General features: G+C 40.2%; 2 protein-coding genes and 2 long non-coding RNA genes across 5 annotated transcripts; 2 read left to right on the top strand and 2 right to left on the bottom strand.

The window, feature by feature from the left end:
• Positions 1-1,236: 1,236 nt before the first annotated feature.
• LOC5507698 (uncharacterized protein C2orf81 homolog) lies at positions 1,237-11,048 on the bottom strand. Of its 2 annotated transcripts, XM_032376431.2 has the most exons (11): positions 10,124-11,048; positions 9,492-9,654; positions 8,801-8,870; positions 8,034-8,172; positions 7,801-7,939; positions 7,123-7,311; positions 5,951-6,055; positions 5,460-5,563; positions 4,840-5,074; positions 4,362-4,433; positions 1,237-2,436 (listed from the first exon to the last, which is right to left on the bottom strand). In XM_032376431.2, the coding sequence occupies exons 1-11, from the start codon at positions 10,225-10,227 to the stop codon at positions 2,254-2,256; spliced, it is 1,503 nt and encodes a 500-aa protein (XP_032232322.1). In that variant the 5' UTR covers positions 10,228-11,048; the 3' UTR covers positions 1,237-2,253. The 2 variants fall into 2 exon arrangements, with proteins under 2 accessions (XP_032232322.1, XP_001628333.1); XM_001628283.3 differs by lacking the exon at positions 5,951-6,055 and having other exon boundaries at positions 10,124-10,519.
• Positions 8,114-9,685, top strand: LOC116614888. The gene is made up of 3 exons (XR_004294770.1): positions 8,114-8,221; positions 8,968-9,170; positions 9,424-9,685. It is a non-coding gene; the product is annotated as an uncharacterized LOC116614888 (long non-coding RNA).
• A 1,011-nt stretch (positions 11,049-12,059) lies between the features above and the next one.
• Positions 12,060-13,832, top strand: LOC116614887. Its single transcript, XR_004294769.2, has 2 exons — positions 12,060-12,568; positions 13,213-13,832. It is a non-coding gene; the product is annotated as an uncharacterized LOC116614887 (long non-coding RNA).
• Positions 13,730-20,017, bottom strand: LOC5507710 (meckelin). The gene is made up of 4 exons (XM_032376430.2): positions 18,453-20,017; positions 15,907-16,930; positions 14,671-14,872; positions 13,730-14,249 (listed from the first exon to the last, which is right to left on the bottom strand). The coding sequence occupies exons 1-4, from the start codon at positions 19,992-19,994 to the stop codon at positions 14,036-14,038; spliced, it is 2,982 nt and encodes a 993-aa protein (XP_032232321.2). The 5' UTR covers positions 19,995-20,017; the 3' UTR covers positions 13,730-14,035.
• Between the last annotated feature and the right edge of the window lie 72 nt (positions 20,018-20,089).

Below are 20,089 nucleotides of genomic sequence, written 5' to 3'. Positions count from 1 at the left end.
TCTGGCGAAGAGTCGTAATCCATTTCGCGCGCAAACTAGATTGCTTACTTTATTGCGCCCAAGTGCTTACACTAGGAACGGGATACGGATATGATGGATGGGTAAAAACATTTTCTACAACAGCTTTTGAAAAATACTTTCGTCACGCGGTCACGTATAAATGTGCTTCATTCCCGGATGAGTATTGACTCAGTTCCTAAATAAAGCGTCGCTGCACCCAGCTATCGTTTAGTTTAGTTAAGTTTAATCTTTGTTTATCGTGGGATACACAGTGCATATACAGTTTTCTAACATATGGCCCTCGGTTAGTAATCATTGTCACTGGGGGTGGTCACTGCCAGAGGTTTTATTGCGTCCCCATTGGTTCTTTTACGTCCCTTCAGTTCAGGTAAGTGTAGTGCAGCTTGAAGAGACGGGACCTACGGTTTAGTGTCCTTATCCGAGGAGACTGGAAACACGGGAGATTAACTTCAACTCACTTGTGACACAAATTCGAATCAAGGCAGGAACCCGGAAAAAATCCACAGTTTGAGCCAGGATTCGAACCTGAGCCGCAGCGGTGAGAGGCGGACGCGCTAACACACTAGGCCACCCGTGCTTCCACTTTATCGCCATCGCAGGGCCGTAGCAAGGGGTGGGGCACTGGGGGCAAGTGCCCCCCCTAACATTTTGAAAAATTAAAAGGAAATGACCATTAGGGGCGTGGCTGTGTCCCCCAATATTTTCTTAATGTTTCTGTATTGTGCCCCCCTCCCAAAAATTTCGAGGCCTGTTACGGCCCTGTATCGTCCTAGCCATCGTGATATCGCAGCTTCGTTAAATTATATTTACGAAGTTTAGAGAAAGCCTAAAGTTAAGAGACTAAGAGAGCCTTAGAGAGCCTAAAGAACAAAGGTATCGAAGGTGCTCTGGATTAAAGTATGCGCGTGGCCCCTCCATGCCTTGAAAGTATATAGCTTTTATTGCTGACACAATACACGATTCAAAGGAATGATCGCCAAAAACGCAGTGCATTATGGGGTAGCCATTGTTTCCTTAGCTTTCACCGGAAAGGAGAGTTTAGGGGTTTTTCTTCGCCCGGCAAAAGGGAGAGTGTTCTCCGTCGCGGCATACCTAGTGTTCTAGGAGGGAATGGGTTGTGACCCTTTAGCCTGGTAGGCTAAAGAACTCTTTTGGCGATGACAAGAGCATCAGGGCAAAATTTGTACCGTTGCAAACGAACTCACTAAACATGGATATTCTCACAGCGTTTTTTTATCTTTTTATTCTATGATGTACAATTACCAGGATAAAAGCCTTGATTTTGGCTTTACAAATACAGGTATCTTCAAACGGTGTTTAAAACTACCAAATAACACCAAAAACTCAGGTACAACTTTAAAATGGCTCAGAATGAGCAGGTAGTTGTGGACTGAGCTATTTAAAATCATTTGCAAAAGTGTAAGACTGGTAAAGTGTGTAGGTTTTTACCGGACTCGATCACAGTATTACACACAGAGCCTATCGAGATCCGAAGGCCCAGCAAGTTTTCTTTTTTTCCTAGCATCCTCAGCGTTGTGATTGCACCAATAACGTAGAAAATATCACCCATTTAAAGTAAAACCTTATTTCCATAACAGCATATGAGACGAAACGCTCGACCTCTCATTTAATAAAGCTTATTTCTCCCACAGGCTAATTACACGAAAACATTGTACAAGGAAATACTATCTTTTTTTCCAGAAACCATCAATTCGACTCGGTTCATGTAATTTAAATACTGCGCGTTGTGAGCGTTACAGTCAAAAAAGTATTTATATTTTCTACTGGGCCAAAGGAAATGTTGTGCAAGTAACCTTTCTTGTTTTGTGCAAGGCTGCTATAATACGGCCGAGTGTCACAGGCTATCACAGGAACATGCCATTATATCGGAGACAAACTTTAAAATTGTATTGTGAGTAGGAAGATATATTATATAAACCTAAATTATATGTTATATAAACCTAAATTTCCGCACATTTACTCTTCCATGTTTTGGTGCGCTATTACTTTAACGGAATGAACTTTTTGTTTAATATCTGAAAACAGTTTTAAATCGTGGTACTTTCATTTTAAAGCAGTACAAATTTAGCGCGATAAACACAAAATTAAATCAAGGGCAAAGATGCCCACACTAAGTGTACGAATGGAATCCCCTCCTTTTCACGACTATAATCCAGTATATTTAAGTTAAGTTTAGTATATACAAGTAGAATGGGTAGGGCGCAGAAGTAGTCACTGGGCTGACTGTGTTTGCGAGTGGTGGGACGTTATTGGAGGGACTGGATCCGCCAAGTGCAAGGGCCTGATAATAGGGGACATCCGGGATACCGGCTCAGGGCGCGCCCGCGCCAAGGCAGTCGAGTCCAGCGGTTGAAGCCGAGTGTTGGACGGGCGCTTATCGATTTTGGGTGGGGCCTGAAACGAGATAGTTCAAGTCAGTTGTCTGAACAAAATTGCACACCATTACAACAAAATCTGCCGTACATAATCATCCAGCTGATCCAGGCATTACAACCCATCCGACTTTATTTGCATATACACTTGAAACTGCACGTGAAACAAAAAAGGGCGTCTAAACTAGATCCCAAAACCACCATGGATTATCTTTAATCTATATCCATACTTCATGTTACCCATAACTAACTTAAACCTTACGCCCACATTGTAATGTAGGTTTATCTTTAACCTTACGCCCACATTGTAATATAGGTGTATCTTAAACCTTACACCCACATTGTAATGTAGGTTTATCTTAAACCTTACGCTTACATTGTAATGTAGGTTTATCTTAAACCTTACACCCACATTGTAATGTAGGTTTATCTTAAACCTTACGCCCACATTGTAATGTAGGTTTATCTTAAACCTTACGCCCACATTGTAATGTAGGTTTATCTTAAACCTTACGCCCACATTGTAATGTAGGTGTATCTTAAACCTTACACCCACATTGTAATGTAGATTTATCTTAAGCCTCACACCCACATTGTAATGTAGGTTTATCTTAAACCTTACGCCCACATTGTAATGTAGGTGTATCTTAAACCTTACACCCACATTGTAATGCAGGTTTATCTTAAACCTTACGCCCACATTGTAATGTAGGTTTATCTTAAAACTTACACCCACATTGTAATGTAGGTTTATCTTAAACCTTACGCCCACATTGTAATGTAGGTTTATCTTAAACCTTACACCCACATTGTAATGTAGGTGTATCTTAAACCTTATGCTTACATTGTAATGTAGGTTTATCTTAAACCTTACACCCACATTGTAATGTAGGTTTATCTTAAACCTTACGCCCACATTGTAATGTAGGTTTATCTTAAACCTTATGCTTACATTGTAATGTAAGTTTATCTTAAACCTTACGCCCACATTGTAATGTAGGTTTATCTTAAACCTTACGCCCACATTGTAATGTAGGTTTATCTTAAACCTCACACCCACATTGCAATGTAGGTGTATCTTAAACCTTACGCCCACATTGTAATGTAGGTGTATCTTAAACCTTATGCTTACATTGTAATGTAGGTTTATCTTAAACCTTACGCCCACATTGTAATGTAGGTTTATCTTAAACCTTACACCCACATTGTAATGTAGGTTTATCTTAAACCTCACACCCACATTGTAATGTAGGTTTATCTTAAACCTTACGCTTATTACGCCCACATTGTAATGTAGGTTTATCTTAAACCTTACGCCCACATTGTAATGTAGGTTTATCTTAAACCTTACGCTCACACTGTAATGTAGGTGTATCTTAAACCTTACGCCCACATTGTAATGTAGGTGTATCTTAAACCTTACACCCACATTGTAATGTAGGTGTATCTTAAACCTTATGCTTACATTGTAATGTAGGTTTATCTTAAACCTTACACCCACATTGTAATGTAGGTTTATCTTAAACCTCACACCCACATTGTAATGTAGGTTTATCTTAAACCTTACGCTTACATTGTAATGTAGGTTTAACTTAAACCTTACGCCCACATTGTAATGTAGGTTTATCTTAAACCTTACGCCCACATTGTAATGTAGGTTTATTTTAAACCTTACGCTCACATTGTAATGTAGGTGTATCTTAAACCTTACGCCTACATTGTAATGTAGGTTTATCTTAAACCTTACGCCCACATTGTAATGTAGGTGTATCTTAAACCTTACGCTCACATTGTAATGTAGGTGTATCTTAAACCTTATGCTTACATTGTAATGTAGGTTTATCTTAAACCTTACGCCCACATTGTAATGTAGGTTTATCTTAAACCTTACGCCCACATTGTAATGTAGGTGTAACTTAAACGTTTAGCCCACATTGTTATGCCCACCTGGATAGGGCCACGTCTGACCACACCTCCTTCGCGTACAACCACTCCTGCATTGATATCCATAGAGTCGACCTAGACAACAAACAATCACAAGCTTGATGTCACAACCAGGTGCGATGTACCATTGGGGGAAAGGGTGGGGTGGATGGGCAATGGTTGGAAAGATACTGTATTAGCAGGTGGTAAGGGCATGGGGGTACTGTCTTACCATTGGGAGAGGGGAAGAAAAACACTGTCTTACAAGTGTGATAGGGGAAGGGATAGTCAAAACATTTTCATACCAGTGGGGTAGGGATAGGGGTAGAAAAACATTGTTAAGTTGTACCAGTGGGGGAGGGGTAGGGGTAGAAGTATGTCTGACCAGTGGGGGAGGGGGAGGGGTTGAGAAAAATTGTCTTACCAGCGGGAGAGTGGTAGGGATATTAAAACATTGTCTTACCAGAGGGGGTGGGGTAGGGGTAAAGAAATATTGTCTTACCAGTGGGGGAGGTAGAGGTGTGATCTCTCCTGTCTGAGTGTAGATTGTTCCACCACTGGTCCTGATATGGTTAGGGCCCATCTGAGTACTCCGAATAGCGTCCCTGTCACTAGACCCCCCATGCTTAGAGCTCCCTTTGGTGAGGTTGTAGAGCACAGCTCTGGAGGACTTGCTCTTAGTGCGCAACTGCATGGCCTCCACCTCTGGGTCAACAATCTTGAACTTTGTGCGCACTCTGGAATAAGAGCAAACTACAATGTTCCATTGACATCCCCACCAAGATCCAGAGTGTTATTGATTCACTAGGGAACTCTACTTCACTTGATTTGTGTTTTTGTTTTGTGATCAAAATTATTCCTGCAATAAAAACTTATGAGCTTGTTTCACAGCATCTTAAGTGGGTTTTTGACTGACAAAGGCTGGGAAATTAAATTCAGGTCTTTAGGAGGGGGGGGGGGGGTGTACTGGGGCACATGCCTCCTCCACCCCCATGTACTTGATGTTTCTGTATTGTGCCTGACTCCCCAAAATATTTTTCAAGGCAACCTACAGTTCTAAAATATGAGTGGTAGTGCTAGTAAGACTAAATGTGGAGATGATTATGATGCTTGTTACAGTACCTGTGTGAGGGAAGCTTCTGTGGGTTGATTCTCATCACAGCGATCACATTTCCCCATTCATCATACACAACATCCTTGTTGCCTGGTGGTCTTCCATACTGTGTCTGAACACAAGACAATGTGAATTTCTGAACTAGTTACTGAAAAACAGCTTCCAAATCAAAAACCATCTAAAGAGGGAGAGTTTTTTTTACAAAAATATGCATATATAGTATCAGGAAAGGTTTAAAGGAGGGTCACTTTCAATACAAAATGCACTCACAGCAAATTGGTTTTAGGGGTTAAAAAAGTTAAATGGAACCGTACATGTTTAAGGCCACCTTTTCTTTCATCAAAAGTTAGAAATATTTCGACAGTAGCCCCAAGAAGTGTTACGTGTGGTTAAAATTAAGCAAACCCAGATTTCACTCTTATGAAGGTTTACTTTCTATTATGTAAATATAAATATATGACCTTTATTTATATTTGTATATTTAACTTTAAGATTTTACCTGCGAACTATAAGCAGTCTGTGAACTAGTGTTGCCAAGGTAATGGCTATTGTTGCTGCGGTAACCCCAGCTGCTTCCACTGGAGAAGTAGGGTGTGCTTCCGATCTTTATCAATTTTATTGGTACAAATTAAATGACAAATAAGTCGGAAATATTTTATATTGATGTTATATTTTACGATCCTTGGTTAAAGATGGGTTTTAAATTTGTGACTTAAAGGGGCAGTCACGCCGGTAGCGTTTTTTTTCAAGAATGCTACCGTCACCAACCAGCACAGAGAATAGCTACTGAATACTATCCAAAAGCTGTGTGATTGTCTGCTTGTGAGTAAATTTGGCGCGACGCAACAGATTCCACATCTACATTCTCTTTCAGTCGTCTATTACTCTCTCAAGGAATGACGATTCCACTGTGTATTTTCACTTTGAAACAAACGTGTGACTGCCCCTTTAAGTACTATAGGATTGTAATTCTTTTGAAATGCACTCAGAAATGCATTTCTTTTCAGACAAATAGATTAAATGATAAAAATTTAGGGTACACAGTGACATAGTAACATGAGTTTTTTTATGTTATCATGGCTGCATTTATTGTGACCACTTTGTTAAAAAAGAAAGATTTTTTCTATAGGAATTTATTTTCAGTTGGCCAAGACAGATTCCGCTTGGTGAGACTTGTACATACTGAACGTAGAACTATACTTTAGCAAAAACATTTAACAAGTTTGTTGCTTTTAAACGCATTTGAGTTTCGCTGTCATTCACTTCTAAAGTTTATTCAGGTCCCATAAGCTCTCTAAATTTGAACACTTTGAACTTTGAACACCTAAAAAAACATCATACCCATTAGTCAAATCAAGTCAAATTTGTTTAGGGTACTAAACCCTAGATAATGACCAAACAAATCTTTGCCGATACACATTTTTTCTACTTCTTTAATAGTTTATGGTTTTTAGTTAATTGTTTTTGACAAATGTAAAGCAAGTAAAAAGGCAAATCTTTGATACATACATCAAGACCTATTAGTTTATCTAGTTATTTTAGTCACTTAACTACCTTATCAACTGGAAGCCAGTGTAAAGAGTAGTTAAACTCTTTACACTGAGTCCCATCTGATAAGATAGTTAATTGTTTTCTGTCAGTACTTTAATTGCATGCTATTCAGTGTCTGACCTTTAAAATAGAGTTTGAAGAAGAGAATAAAGCTAGACCATTCCCATCCAAGGCAGGTGCTGTTCCGTCCACTGTGGCCTGCTGGTCCATAATTCGGGTGTCGGTCAAAGATGTGAGGTCAACCCCTGAGAAGGCTGGCAGTTTCCCTTTGTGTGGCTTGAATGGGCGCTTTTGCTTTCGGGGTGCGGTCTAATTTTAAATATGAAGAAGGATGTATGACAAGCAAATTCAGATCAGAGATGAGTACATAGTGCAATATATAAGATGTATAACAGGCTTTCAGATCTGTTGTGAAATCATTTCTCGAAAGGGGTACAGAAAAAAAGTTTCAGCAAAATGATGTTTCCTAACCACATTCAAAAAACCTATTCAAAAGGCACTTTGACCATTCGGATGACTCTATTTGGACACAGGAGTAGGCTTTTACACCAGGCAATGTACTGTATATTTCTAAAGCCTGGGTAGGGATCCTCCCCAGGAATTTAGTGGGGTAAAATAGAGGTACAATGAAATGGAAATGAATAAGAGGCTTTATAAAATGTTACTAGTTACATTAAATGCCTAATGTTCATTTGCATGTCACTATATCATCTATGTTATCCTACTATAGAATGCATTATCCGGTTTGAAAGCCTAAGCTCATTACCAAACAAACACAATGTTGTGTTGAGTTTTCACCTTTTTCTTTGGCAGTGGTGTGGGATTAATCTCTTCGCCAGCAGTTTTTGGTGTGACTTGCTTGGATGGCTGTGCAGGGCTACTTGTGGACAACGGGGTATCTGGGATTTCCAGGTTCTCAAATGGTGGCTGTGGTGCGCTGTGTGTTTGGATAGGACAGTGAGCATACCTTTTAAATCTTCACTGATTCATTGATTGATATCAAGATGTTAGGGTAGTACAAACATTCTTACCCAGGTCTCTCTTCCTCCACCAAACAGCTGCTGTCAGTGCTAGCATCTGACATGACAGACGACGAGCCAGCACTTGACGACCTGAGCAAGACAGGAACTGAACCTTGTGCCCAGGAGTCTGTGATTGGTGCGATAGGCTCTGTGAATGATAAAAAGAAGTTATTGGCTAAAAGCAGGCAATTGCAGGGGTGGGTAATGGACGCTATTAGTAGAAAGGTGAATAAAGAGAGTAAGAGAACTTAACAGTGATACACAGTAAAGTTGGAACTCAGTGATTGGTAATACTGTGTACTGTATGTCTAATGCACAGTAACCTTTAGCATGCTGCAGTCAAAAAACCAAGTGAAATATCAGGCTTTGAGACTCCAGCTGGACACAATGTCAATAACGAGAACTGTCATCTCAGCAGGCACATACCAAGGATTGGCTGAGAGGGGTGTGCAGTCATAGGGAAAAAGGGACCTAATATTTGACGATCCTTCTGGGCTTTCATTAATTAACTTTCAGAGTGGGCGGTGGAGATTGATAAGTAGGGGGTGGAAGTCATACGATCTTTTTAGTTCAAATAAAACTTAAGTCGACTTTAAAAGAAAAGTAGCCAGCGCCCAGTGAAAAAAGCTGGCACTCCCGCCGGCCAACGGGGCCTAATGAGACCCCTGTTCACTTTTGGAGTCACTGTGTTTCTCACTATTGTAGAACCCTACAAGATTACTAACAAATATCTTTACAAACTTTAAGCCTTTTGAATCGAATAGTGTAAAACATACCGTCTTCTTCCAGCCACGTAGCATCAATAGCAGGGTTGTTTTCACCACCATCACACGCTAGGAACTGCCACTGCGAATAACATAGTTGACTATTAAGAAACATGAACACAGGAAATGGGGAAAGATGCCGGAGAACTAAAACGTGCAATTTGCTTGCCAACTTGTAGACAAATGCCTTTGGGGCAGCCCTGAATCCAACACACCACTGAATAAAACGATGTTGATAATCAGACGGGGAGGTAAAGAAATCATTGGAACAAGAAAGGAAAAGGGAAATGAACTCTCAACTACAAATACACAGGGTAGAGCACAGAACAATCAAGCTATCAAAAAAGTAAAACCAGAGGATAGAGAAAGAAAAGAGTAAAAGGTAGGGCTATTAATTGAAAACCACTGACCTTATATTGCAACTCCTTATAAATACACTTCATTGTATGGTATTGCAATATCTTAGGTATGAAAAATTTATCTATTGATGTTCATTTACATTATTTAGCTGACAGGCAGTACAATTCATGCTATGGCCAGGCTAAATACATAAACCCTTGATTATTTGATTGGCCAAATTTCAAAAAACCCATTAACTTATTGGCATTTCCCTTGGATTTACTGGCACTTTGTAGAATTCAAGTCCCATTGTGAACTCTTTGTGAATGGGTATTCTGAAGTTGGTCCATTTGGTTCAACTGACCTCTATCATCTGAAGAAGCAAGTCTCTGGCTTCCTGGACTGTGTACGGCAATGTCTGGCTGGTAATATAGCGATCATGAAGAACTTGCATGGTTGACTCCACAATCTCTTGCACAATGTCACAAACAAAGTCTTCCCCCTCCTCGCCTTCCACCATAAGGTTCCTATTATACGCAATAAAGGGTTGAAAACAAATGTTTGTTGCAAAGCCAGATTTACTACCATAAGGTTACCTACATAGCAATGGTTTTAGAAACAAATGTGTACTGTTAAACCACACCAAACAAGTGAATTTTATAATGTAATCTCAAATTATGCTGATCATCTTTGTGATCAAATTTTGTGCGAAAAAATATTTGCTGTGGTAATGGTGAGTGGAGATGGCTATCGAACAAAAGCTAGTGAACACAACCCTTTCTTTTATAAACGGCATAAAGTACAATAGTATACACCGATTTAAGGTAACCTTGAGGGTTAGATTACCAAATCAATCTCCTTTTAAGAAAACATGATCTTATTCTCACAACAAATGCTCACAGTTTAAATTAATTATTCAATTATCTTGGGTCGGAAGAATTACATTTGTATGAAACACATTGAACATCAGTGATCTATACTTGACTAAGATCTTACCATTCTGCCTCTGTAAATCTCCCTGGGACGATATCATTGTTTACAGGAGGTGGAGGTGCCGACTGAGCCGGAGTTTTTGTCTTTTCTTGCCGGGATTTACTCATTCTGATAAAACCACTTCGTTCAACAGGTTCAACTTCAACAAATCACACATCAACAACCAGTGTACATTCCGCCAAAACAAGAACCTCAAAACTAAAATTTGCGAATTATTTAAATCTCAATGTCTTCTAGTAGAGTTAAACATACTAAAAACCTTTGAGATTGAGGAAGTTAAAACAAAAGAAACGAGAAAATCGTTTAAAATTTTCATATACGCGAAACCAAGATGGCGAACAAGTTTACCTTTCTTGTTGCTATGTAGTAATTAGATCCCAGTCCACTCCACATCCCACAGGATGACCGCTATGATAAAATGAAGCGCGTTACAATATTCCACCACAAGCTAAATCGCCTGCTGGGTTTGTTCGTCCTTCAAAAAGTTTGAAGTTTTTTTTGGCATTGAAATGCTGCTAATGCTGCTTTCTTTTTTACGCCAGCTCCCAGAAAGTCGCTGCCCAATCAAAAAGAACCTAATCTATAATTGCGTTAATAAGCTGGTTTAGACAGCAAGGTTTAGTCGTATGCGAATTGCCCGCGACAACTTTCCAGCTCGAGTCGTAGAGTTAAATCAGCTTACGACTCCGCTACGATGCTCAGCTACGAAATTGTATAAACCTATTTCAAAATACGTTGTCAGCGCAAATGGCAATTGCCAAATTGATTTCTGATTTATAAGGCTTCTACCACTATTACACATATGAAATAGCGGTAAGGTTGACACAACAGAGCACGGCTCCAACTCAAGTGTAACCTCGGTTAGTAAGCACTGTCACTGGGGGTGGTCACTGCCAGAGGGTTTATTGCGTCCCAAGTGGTTCTTTTACGTCCCTTCGGTTCAGGTTTAGTGTAGTACAGCTTGAAGAGACGGGACCTTCGGTTTAGTGTCCTTATCCGAGAAGACTGGAAACACGGGAGAATAACTTCAACTCACTTGTGACAAATTGATTCAAGGCAGGAACCCGGAAAAATCCCCAGTTTGAGCCAGGATTCGAACCTGGGCCACAGCGGTGAAAGGCCGACGCCCTAACACACTAGGCCACCCGTGCTTCCAATTGCAGTGCTTCCATCAAAAGTACAAGGGACTCCTCATATTTCACTGAAAGCAGGAAAATGTGAATAACTCGTGCGATTAGATTACTTACTATTTACTCTTAGGGGTGATTATACCTTCAAGCCGCGATTAGTCCTACAACTACCACGGGCGAACAGGGATAAAAAATCAGTCCCTCGTGATCCTTCGGGAAATCGAAGAAATCGGGTAATCGAAATAATGTGAAGTCGTGTCTTGACTGTTTCCTCAATAAAGCTAGTTTAATTACTATATTAGCCTTGTTTGTTGTTCTTAAGGGGAATTGTGGCTCAGAAAGAGGGTTTAGTCCCTTGAGAGAAAATACTCTGGACTGATTCTTATCCTGGTTCGCCTGTGCAACTACCATTTGCACCGATAACGTTTCTTGAAATAGGTGTAGTGCTAAGGCCATATACGACTAAATCGTGCGGTCTGGACCAGCTTTTGGATGCCAGAGAGTGGTTTAGCATTTTGAAATTATTGAATAGAATACTATGAATCGGTTAAAGTAATATCAAAAATCGGTAAAAGTATATCGAAAATTGTGGAAAGCAATATAAAAAATCGGTAAAAGTATATCGAAAATTGTGGAAAGCAATATCAAAAATCGGTGAAAGTGCTATTGCGGAAAACCGTTGTGGGTGATATTGAATGTTGAAATATATAAAATCAGTGAAAAATATAAGGAAATTCGGTGAAAGTAGTGACACAGCATAAAATCAACAATAACCTGACCTTCACACTCATATTTTTTGCAGGAAGTATGATGACCATGTGACCAACATAGAACCTGAATTAGAGCATTCATTACGCACGTGACTTGACGGGTGAATGGGCACCATGGGAACTACGCTCCGCTCGTTAGAGACAAAGATTATGTGCGCACCTAGACACGGGAAGTTATTTCTATTTAGATTGATTTCAACTAGCTACTTGCTTTTTCTTTCAAAACATCACACAAAATAAGACAGCTAAAGGAACCTCTTATTTATCTTTATTTAAGTTATATATTCATAGGTAATTTTATTGTAGTTCTGTTACAAGTACCGGGAGTTGCCCCAATAGTCCCAATCTATAGTTGCGCGCTACGTGCCAAATGAAGTATTAATTCAATTCCGTTACGTAAATCACACCCGTGATGTCCGCTGAGGTTCACTGGACCATGCTGGCAAAACAGGAAAACTCATAGTCAATGGTTATCATAAATAGAGGCATACTTCATATCAGTATCAAATCTTCTGAGGCTGCAAGATCACAACAGGACGGTATACGAGGTAAGCAAGCTAAAGTATGACAACGCTGCTGACTTTGATAGACTCGAGATGACAACACAGCAAACTTGGTTTACTTTTTACATGACATAACTCTTCCCTTCACATGTTTACAACTGTATGCTTAGTTGTTGAGCTTTTTTTCAATTTGTGGCTATGCCAAAGGTTGCGTCAGGGACACGAATCTGCACGTTGTTCTTATGAGTTTCTTTTGACCCTTTTTTGATACCTGACGGGTTGGTACCAAAATTCCCACGAAAAAAAGTCGAGCAAGCAAAAATCTCTAGAAAATCAACAACAACGAGCAACTTGGCACAGCGAGATTTAAAAATAATCAAGCAAGCAAACCAGCCATATCGGAGAACAACGGGGTCAGCCGTTACCGAAAAACGCATGGTTTTCAACCATTTAACGCCTATTTCCAACCGTTAACCGGTTCCCCCATTACCCTCATATCGAGCAGAAAAAAAGTCTGTTACTCTAGAGATGGTCGGTCCATTTGTCCAGCAGACGACTTCAAAATCTATGCGCAAACTAGATGCGTAAATGATGAGATCGCCCCTTAAAGTCATTTAATGTTTGCACAAAAGCGCTGCTGGAGATCGTTAGTGCGACTTTTAATCACTTTTTGAATTTTCAATCAACAGAAAACACTCTGAAGTTGAAATGGAACATCCTGATATGCGTGCACAAGTTTGCGAAATCCCTCACGATGCACTGAAAACCTGCCCTTATTGCACAGCCGCTGACAAGCGACCGATGTCTATCCTGGAACTTGTGGTAGTGTTTGACGAGGAGAAAGAAGAAAAAGAAGGAGGTAGTGATGAAGAGATCACTTGGACATGCGAAGGGTAGCGGTGTCATCATTCGGCATCAAAAGAGCTAGCGGATAAATCATATATTATACGGACTAACGAAAGTACAATTATAAAGACAAAAAAGAACTGCAATGATGATATCTCCTAATGTGACTTTAGCAAGCCGTATCCCTCCTCTAAAAAACAACAAAACAACAAAAATCAAGGGGAAAGAAACGCGAAATTAAGCAGTGAAACAGGAAGGTAACGTCGAAACTGAATTGTACAGAAAGACAAGGACAGCGGAAAGGTCCACGAAAGTGAAGGGATAATTATTTTATATAATACAGTATTTATAACGACGACAGAAGAAAACACTAATTTATTTTTAATACAAAACTTAAACAGTTCGGCTGCGGTTTTCAAACAACAATGTAAAGTACGTTAGCAATAAATATCTACTAAATTGGCGACACGCTATGGATATCTTTAAGGACCGCAAAACTGTTATATTACAAGACTTGCCCGCGTTTAATCCGTTTAGTTCGGGAGAAAAGCAGGCAAGTTTAAGACCAAACTTTACTTTATTTACAACTGCTTCGAGCTAGCGTCTATGTACAATGATTGAAAACAAGGACAACGTAACAAAAAGCCAGAGTTCTTAGATCCGCCCTTAGATCAAGAATCTTTCATCGACCATTGTTTTTTTCGCGAGGTTCCGTCTGCCAAAGATGTCTCTTATTTTCGCGAGGACTGTAATCACTATGTAAGTAAGCACACCGGCAAGAATGAAGTCTGTCGCAAAGTAGTCACAAAAGGCGAAGAACAAGAGCTCGAACAACAACAGCGTCCACTCGTTACCGTAAAACAGCACGCAGTTAAAAGACCTGTATAGGGAACACAAAGGATTTCTATAGTCAGATTTAAAAAAGGAACGAAGACCTGCAGTTACTCGCTTACACAATCACAACGGTTACCATTCTTACCATTATCAGGGCCACATTTACTGATAGGTGGGGGTGGTGATAAAAAATTATCAGGCGAAGCCACATTTGCTTATAGGGGGGATTTCTTTCCTCGTACAACATACACAAAAAAATGTACTTTGCAACAGATTTTGCACTTTTTGGGGGGGGTTTAACAGTAAATGAAAAAGCTGTTCCTTGTTGTGGAATCTATTATCAGGGCAAAGTCACACTTGCTGAATAGAGAGGGGGGACGATTATCATTATTATCATTATCAGGGCGAAGCGACATTTGCTAATAGGGAGGTGGGGGGGGGGGGGGGGGCTGCTAAAGGTCAATTACCTGCCATCGTCGTTGAAGAGCACAGCTTTGTCGAGAGGCTGCTCGCGCACCTCCATGTCAATAATACGCTCCAACAACAGCTTGTCCTGAATCAGGTAGTCCAGGTCACGCAGGGAGTGATCAATAAACCCACACAGGAACCTGTTCATTGCCGCATAAGCATTGATGCTCCGCTCAACTGCCACAGGGAGGGACCCAGATGCTGGTAGGAAATCAAGAAAGAAGGCTGGAGTAGGTGGCTTGAACCAAGGCTTTTTGTGTATCACAAATAATAAATATAGTTGTAATCTTCTGCCAGGCTCTCAATTCTTGGTTTAATAGTGTGAAAAATAAGTTTTAAATTGTCTTGTTCATTCACTTGTTCATAAGTATTAACCACCTAACGGTGTTGAACCATATGACACAAGAAAACGTATGACTATAGAACACACGCTTCCTAATATAAATCACTTTAATCACATTGTTTTGTTCATGCTACGATCGCAAGCGCTCACAAGAGTTATCTGATATCTTGCACGTGTCTAATTACTAAATGTCAATCAAAATCACAACAATATGACGGAAATCTATTCTCAACATGTGCTACATTGCACCTTCCCTTTTAAGTAAACTACTGGATTTTATGTGTTTGTATTGTATTGTCCCTGAATTATTGTAGTAGTTATTATCATTGACTCAATAAAGTTGAAATAAGCCCCCAACACCACGTCCATGATCATCCTCAGTAAAAGTTAGCACGGTCTGTTTGAATTTGGTGTATGTACATGGTATATAACTACAAACAATACAAAAATATAAATAAAAAATATTTTCTCCATATAACAATACAATCACACATCCAGTTCCTTGCTACGTGGTTATATCAAGGTTTCACTTTAATTTTGTCACACATCGCAGGCCTGTAGCCAGAATCAAAATCTTACCGAGGCAATGCTAGCCACTAGATGATAAATCCAACAAAAGCAGGTGTTTTATCTCATACTTTTCAATTGTGAAACATTAATCATCACTAAACATCAAGCGAGGCGAGTGCCTCACTTGCCTCATGCTGGCTACGGCCCTGCATTGATTCACTTTTTTACTCAAGTAAATGTAGGACAGCTCTTATATAATGAAGAAATTACATAATCTAGTCCCTTGGTTTTAGACAGTGTATCAAGATTTCACTGCAATTTCTTCGTGTCAACTCTCTTTTTGATTTAAGTCCTGTGTTATAAGTGTTATAAGACACCTTACCTCCACCCGAAGGCACATTCCTCCTCTGAGCTTGCTGTCCTCTTGCTGTCAAAGGCTCCACCACCTTGTCATACTGCTGTCTGAACTTCTGTGGAAGCCCTACCTCGAACGTCTGGTTCTCCGTGTTAGGCTCCAGCCCGCGCTTGCCACACAGATCCTCTTCTTCTCGCTTGAGCTGCTCATTCATCTCTTTCATGTTGGTATCAGCACGGCCATGCACTGATCGCCCATGGATGTAATAGCCATAGAGGGTATTCTCCATGATAAAGACACTGACATTAGCCATGCAGCAAAGATCAACAAAGTCTCCCAAAGAGTCCCCAAAGAACCTCTCATGGATGAACGCGAAGTAGAACCACTGTACGCCTTCGATGACAAGGTACACCATGGTCAGAACGGCGAACCGCAAAGTGGCACTGTACTCACCGATGTACCCAGTGCTGGGGTTAACAGTAAACCTGCTTATGGGATCAGTAGTGGCAAGATGTTCAAACCCAACCACCTTAAGGAAAAACAGAGTAGCGAAGATCTGCAGTTCAGGGCTGATTTTTCTCATGGTCTGGATTTCGTTCCATTCGTTTGCTACAAAGAAGGTACGCCATATGCTGACAGGGGACTCCTCCCCTGCACTCTCACCTGCTTGGTTGGGCTGGGTGATACGTCCTCGTGGTCGCTCCCAGTCCATGAAGAAGATATCAATGGAAATCTGTGACCAGATCACATGAAACAGGTCTAAGATTTTAAAAGTGAAGGCAACTATGAGTAAGTCCCTGAAGAGATTCTCCTGAGAGCCCATTGGCAAGAGTCGATACACTACAGACTGCTGCTTGAAGAAAATCAGCCACTGCAAAGAGAGCCCAAATAGAATCCAAAAGTACATGGTGGAAAAAGTCCCAAAGGAATACATAAGAAGCTTGATGAGTGTGGAGCAGTCTATAGCCTCTGAGCCATGCCGTCGACGCCAGCTTGCCACCTTGACAAGCGCAAAAATTGCTGCGAGACCAGACAGACACCCAATAGCAGTCTGAGAAGTATAAAACAGAAGCTGAAGTTAAAGGCAGCTGGAAGAACATAAAATACAGCAACTGTTTGATTTGTCCATTTCTACTAAACTTATCTTATTCTAAAAAACAGCTAAAAACACATAGAACTTCCATAAACAAGACCAGAATTAAGGCCGCTTGTGCGTTAATTGACAGATAATAAAAAGACGGTGTTATCATTTTTAAACTTCGCACAGAAGCGTCAATGTTTAGGCCACTGCTCTAGATTTTTTAACAAAAACGACTCAATGTATGGAGAGTGCACACATTTAAAAAGTGTAGTAGCACTTAAAAAGTAAACAACATTTTTTGCACTTATTTGAGACTGACGCAAAATTGAGCATTAGCTTTTTGACAATATTGCCAAAATCAGTTCAATATGTGGTGATACAGCCTCTGTGAAGGTTAGAAAAAAATCTGTGGAAGGGGAAAAAAGTCAGATGTATATTTAGCATTTGGACCCGAAAAATTGACTGCGAGGTTCAGCCCGTTCGAAAAGATTTTATGTTAGCCTTTATTACCCGAGTTTTTGCAAATACAACTGCCAATTGTGTACAATAACTCATGCCAAATTTGGTTTGGCTATGTTCAATAGAAAAAAAAACATTTTGAATCACACTACCTTTTAGAACATTTTTCAGCAAAACTGATAAAAAACAATTTTTCACAACATTTCAACAATCAAACGTGGAATTTTAGAGATATTTGTCAATGATAAAATTTGGTCCTATAGACAACTTCTATGATCGACTACATTGCACAGAAGCGCTTTTTAGGGGCAGTAGAATTTTTTAAAGTGAGGTACTATCTCACATTGTGTTTTTGTGGTGGCAAGGGTTGTCAATTTCACGCCACACAGCGGTATGCAAATCGAGAGTGTGTTGGAAATGCACACATCAGTCAAGGGGAAGCAAAGACAAAGTTCAAGCATGAGCTGTTCTTTACATTAGAACACCATATGATCTCGTGTGTATCAGCGTGCTCAGTTTGTGATCTGTTGATAAACGCACGACCGACTTTAACTAATTTTATACAAAATCTTATAAGCAAGAACATTTTATATAAAGGAATATAGCAAGGGGCTTGATTTGACCATTTCTAGCAACTTATTTCACTCTAAGCAAAAAAAATATACAGTTTAAACAAGACAAGCATGGATAATTTTGTCCATTTTATATGAAATCTAATAAGTGAAAAAAAAGCTATAGGAATTATTTAAAGAAAGGAATTAGAAAAAATTCATGTAGTAAATATCCCATTTATAAGCATCCAATTTATAATGTAGGTGAGTGTGCCGAAATCCTCTACCCACCCACCTCCCTTCTCATTCCTTCCTTCCTTCCTTCCAGTACTGTAGCGATCATGATGATCATGATGCACATATCCAATACATTTCTACCCAAATTGCAGTCTGACAGAGGGGCATCTCTCCTTGAGCAATCATCTCCTCCTTTGCCCGTAACCCCTAGCAACACTTTACTGTGTTGAGTATCAAGGCCTCACCTTGGTATCCCTGTCTATGGTCTCCAGATCCATTGTGTATGTCACAGAAAAGCTCACATCCTTACTGGTCTTTTCAACAATTGCTTCATCTTTCACTTCCACAGAGTTATACTTGATCTTGATAAATGGCGGGTATATTTCACCATCCGATGACCGCAAGCGAATACTCATCTCAATACTCTCCGCATATCGAATCACTTCCACCTTGTTCGAGCCTGTGTTACGCCCAATTATATTCTCGACCAGAAAGAACCTTCGTGATAACTGCCACCTACTTTGGTCACTATTAGCGTTGACAGCAACGCCACTCTTTTTGTAATTTTCCACAAGGACTGGAACTGCATACATCAGAGGGTCTTGGACCTTGAGGTAAACATCATAAAAATACATGGGCTTTTGCATCAAGAATTTCACTGGAATTGAGCATGATGACTTGTAAGTAGTAGCAAATGAATTTGCAGAAGCCATTTTGGACAGCCGCTCCTGGCAAAGTTGGAGCTCAGAGGTGTCGGTTAAGAGACCTGCAAAACTCCCATTTAAAGTTGTTCTACTGATAATGAAGGTTAACGGGCCATTTGCGCTGAAAGCTTGGGTAATATCTCGCCTGTTCAGAACATCCACTGCATCTTGAATCCCAGTCTTGTAGTACAACCATGGCATATCTACAGGCCAGTCAAAAATGGTTCTGATGGTCTTACCTGTGACCTTTTCAGTCCTTATGTCAACAATGTCCAGGAATTCCTTACAAGCATCAGTAGTACTTGAGCTTCCGTCATAAAGATCAAGATTATAATCTAACAGCACACATAAATTGCCTAACAATTGACAGGAAGTAAAATTCTGGTTTTGCTTGCACAAAGCTACAGCGGCACGAAGATTATCCTCGAAGAAAAATGAGTTGATTTTCTTCACGTCATCATAGTTTACAGTGTAAAGCTCTGACGATGCCTTAATCACACTAGAGGTTGCAAGACATACCCCTCCTGTTTGTAAATACTGGTTTTCAGAAGATGGACAGTCACACACAGTTGAACTGGCATTGGACACTAAGTAACTTGAGTGACAGCGCTGGCAATCCCCTCCGTTACTTACAGGCGAAGTGTCTGACACACACTTGAGACATTGCCTTTGCGAGAGTTTTGTCCCGTCAATCAAACGGTCGACAGCGGTAGTACCAATAGGACAGTCGTTACACTTAGAATTTGTCACGTCAAAACCTACATCATTCGGGCATAAAACGCAAGACCAGCCATCAAGAGAAGCAGTGCGGTTTACCCCACCTGATCCAGTCGAGCAAGACTCACACAATAAATTGGGTCCGCCATCAGACTTTGTTTTCTTGAAACCAGGGCGACAATTGCACGATAATTTATCATCGCTTTGAGTTTGTCCGGATCCACAATCTACACAACGCAGCGAGGAAAATTGATAGTACTGGTTTGAGGAGCATTTACTGGGATCTACGTATGGAATATCGTAGCAAAATACTTCCAAGATAAGCGAAGAAATGAAAAAACAAAACAAGTTGAAAACAACCGCCATTTTGAGTTTTTCACTGGCGGGAATGCCGTGGAGCATCATGGTCTAACTAATCAGAACACAGGAATCCCAAAGAACTGAAGATGAGTGAAAATGCA

The sequence above is a fragment of the Nematostella vectensis genome, chromosome 11 (genome assembly GCF_932526225.1).
Source record: "Nematostella vectensis chromosome 11, jaNemVect1.1, whole genome shotgun sequence".
Lineage (NCBI taxonomy): Eukaryota > Metazoa > Cnidaria > Anthozoa > Actiniaria > Edwardsiidae > Nematostella > Nematostella vectensis.
This window is presented reverse-complemented; position numbering and strand designations above follow the sequence as displayed.

Excerpts from the sequence above, each read along its gene's own strand:
- LOC5507698 (XM_032376431.2), bottom strand. The coding sequence starts at position 10,227 with ATGAGTAAATCCCGGCAAGAAAAGACAAAAACTCCGGCTCAGTCGGCA. Across the intron at positions 8,871-9,491 it reads TGCTTCTTCAGATGATAGAG|TGGCAGTTCCTAGCGTGTGA; the intron begins GTCAGTTGAACC and ends TGTTATTCGCAG. Across the intron at positions 7,940-8,033 it reads GTGGAGGAAGAGAGACCTGG|CGCACCACAGCCACCATTTG; the intron begins GTAAGAATGTTT and ends CCAAACACACAG.
- LOC5507710 (XM_032376430.2), bottom strand. The coding sequence starts at position 19,994 with ATGGCGGTTGTTTTCAACTTGTTTTGTTTTTTCATTTCTTCGCTTATC. Across the intron at positions 14,873-15,906 it reads GAATGTGCCTTCGGGTGGAG|CATCTGGGTCCCTCCCTGTG; the intron begins GTAAGGTGTCTT and ends ATTTCCTACCAG. Across the intron at positions 14,250-14,670 it reads CTCTTCAACGACGATGGCAG|GTCTTTTAACTGCGTGCTGT; the intron begins GTAATTGACCTT and ends TTCCCTATACAG.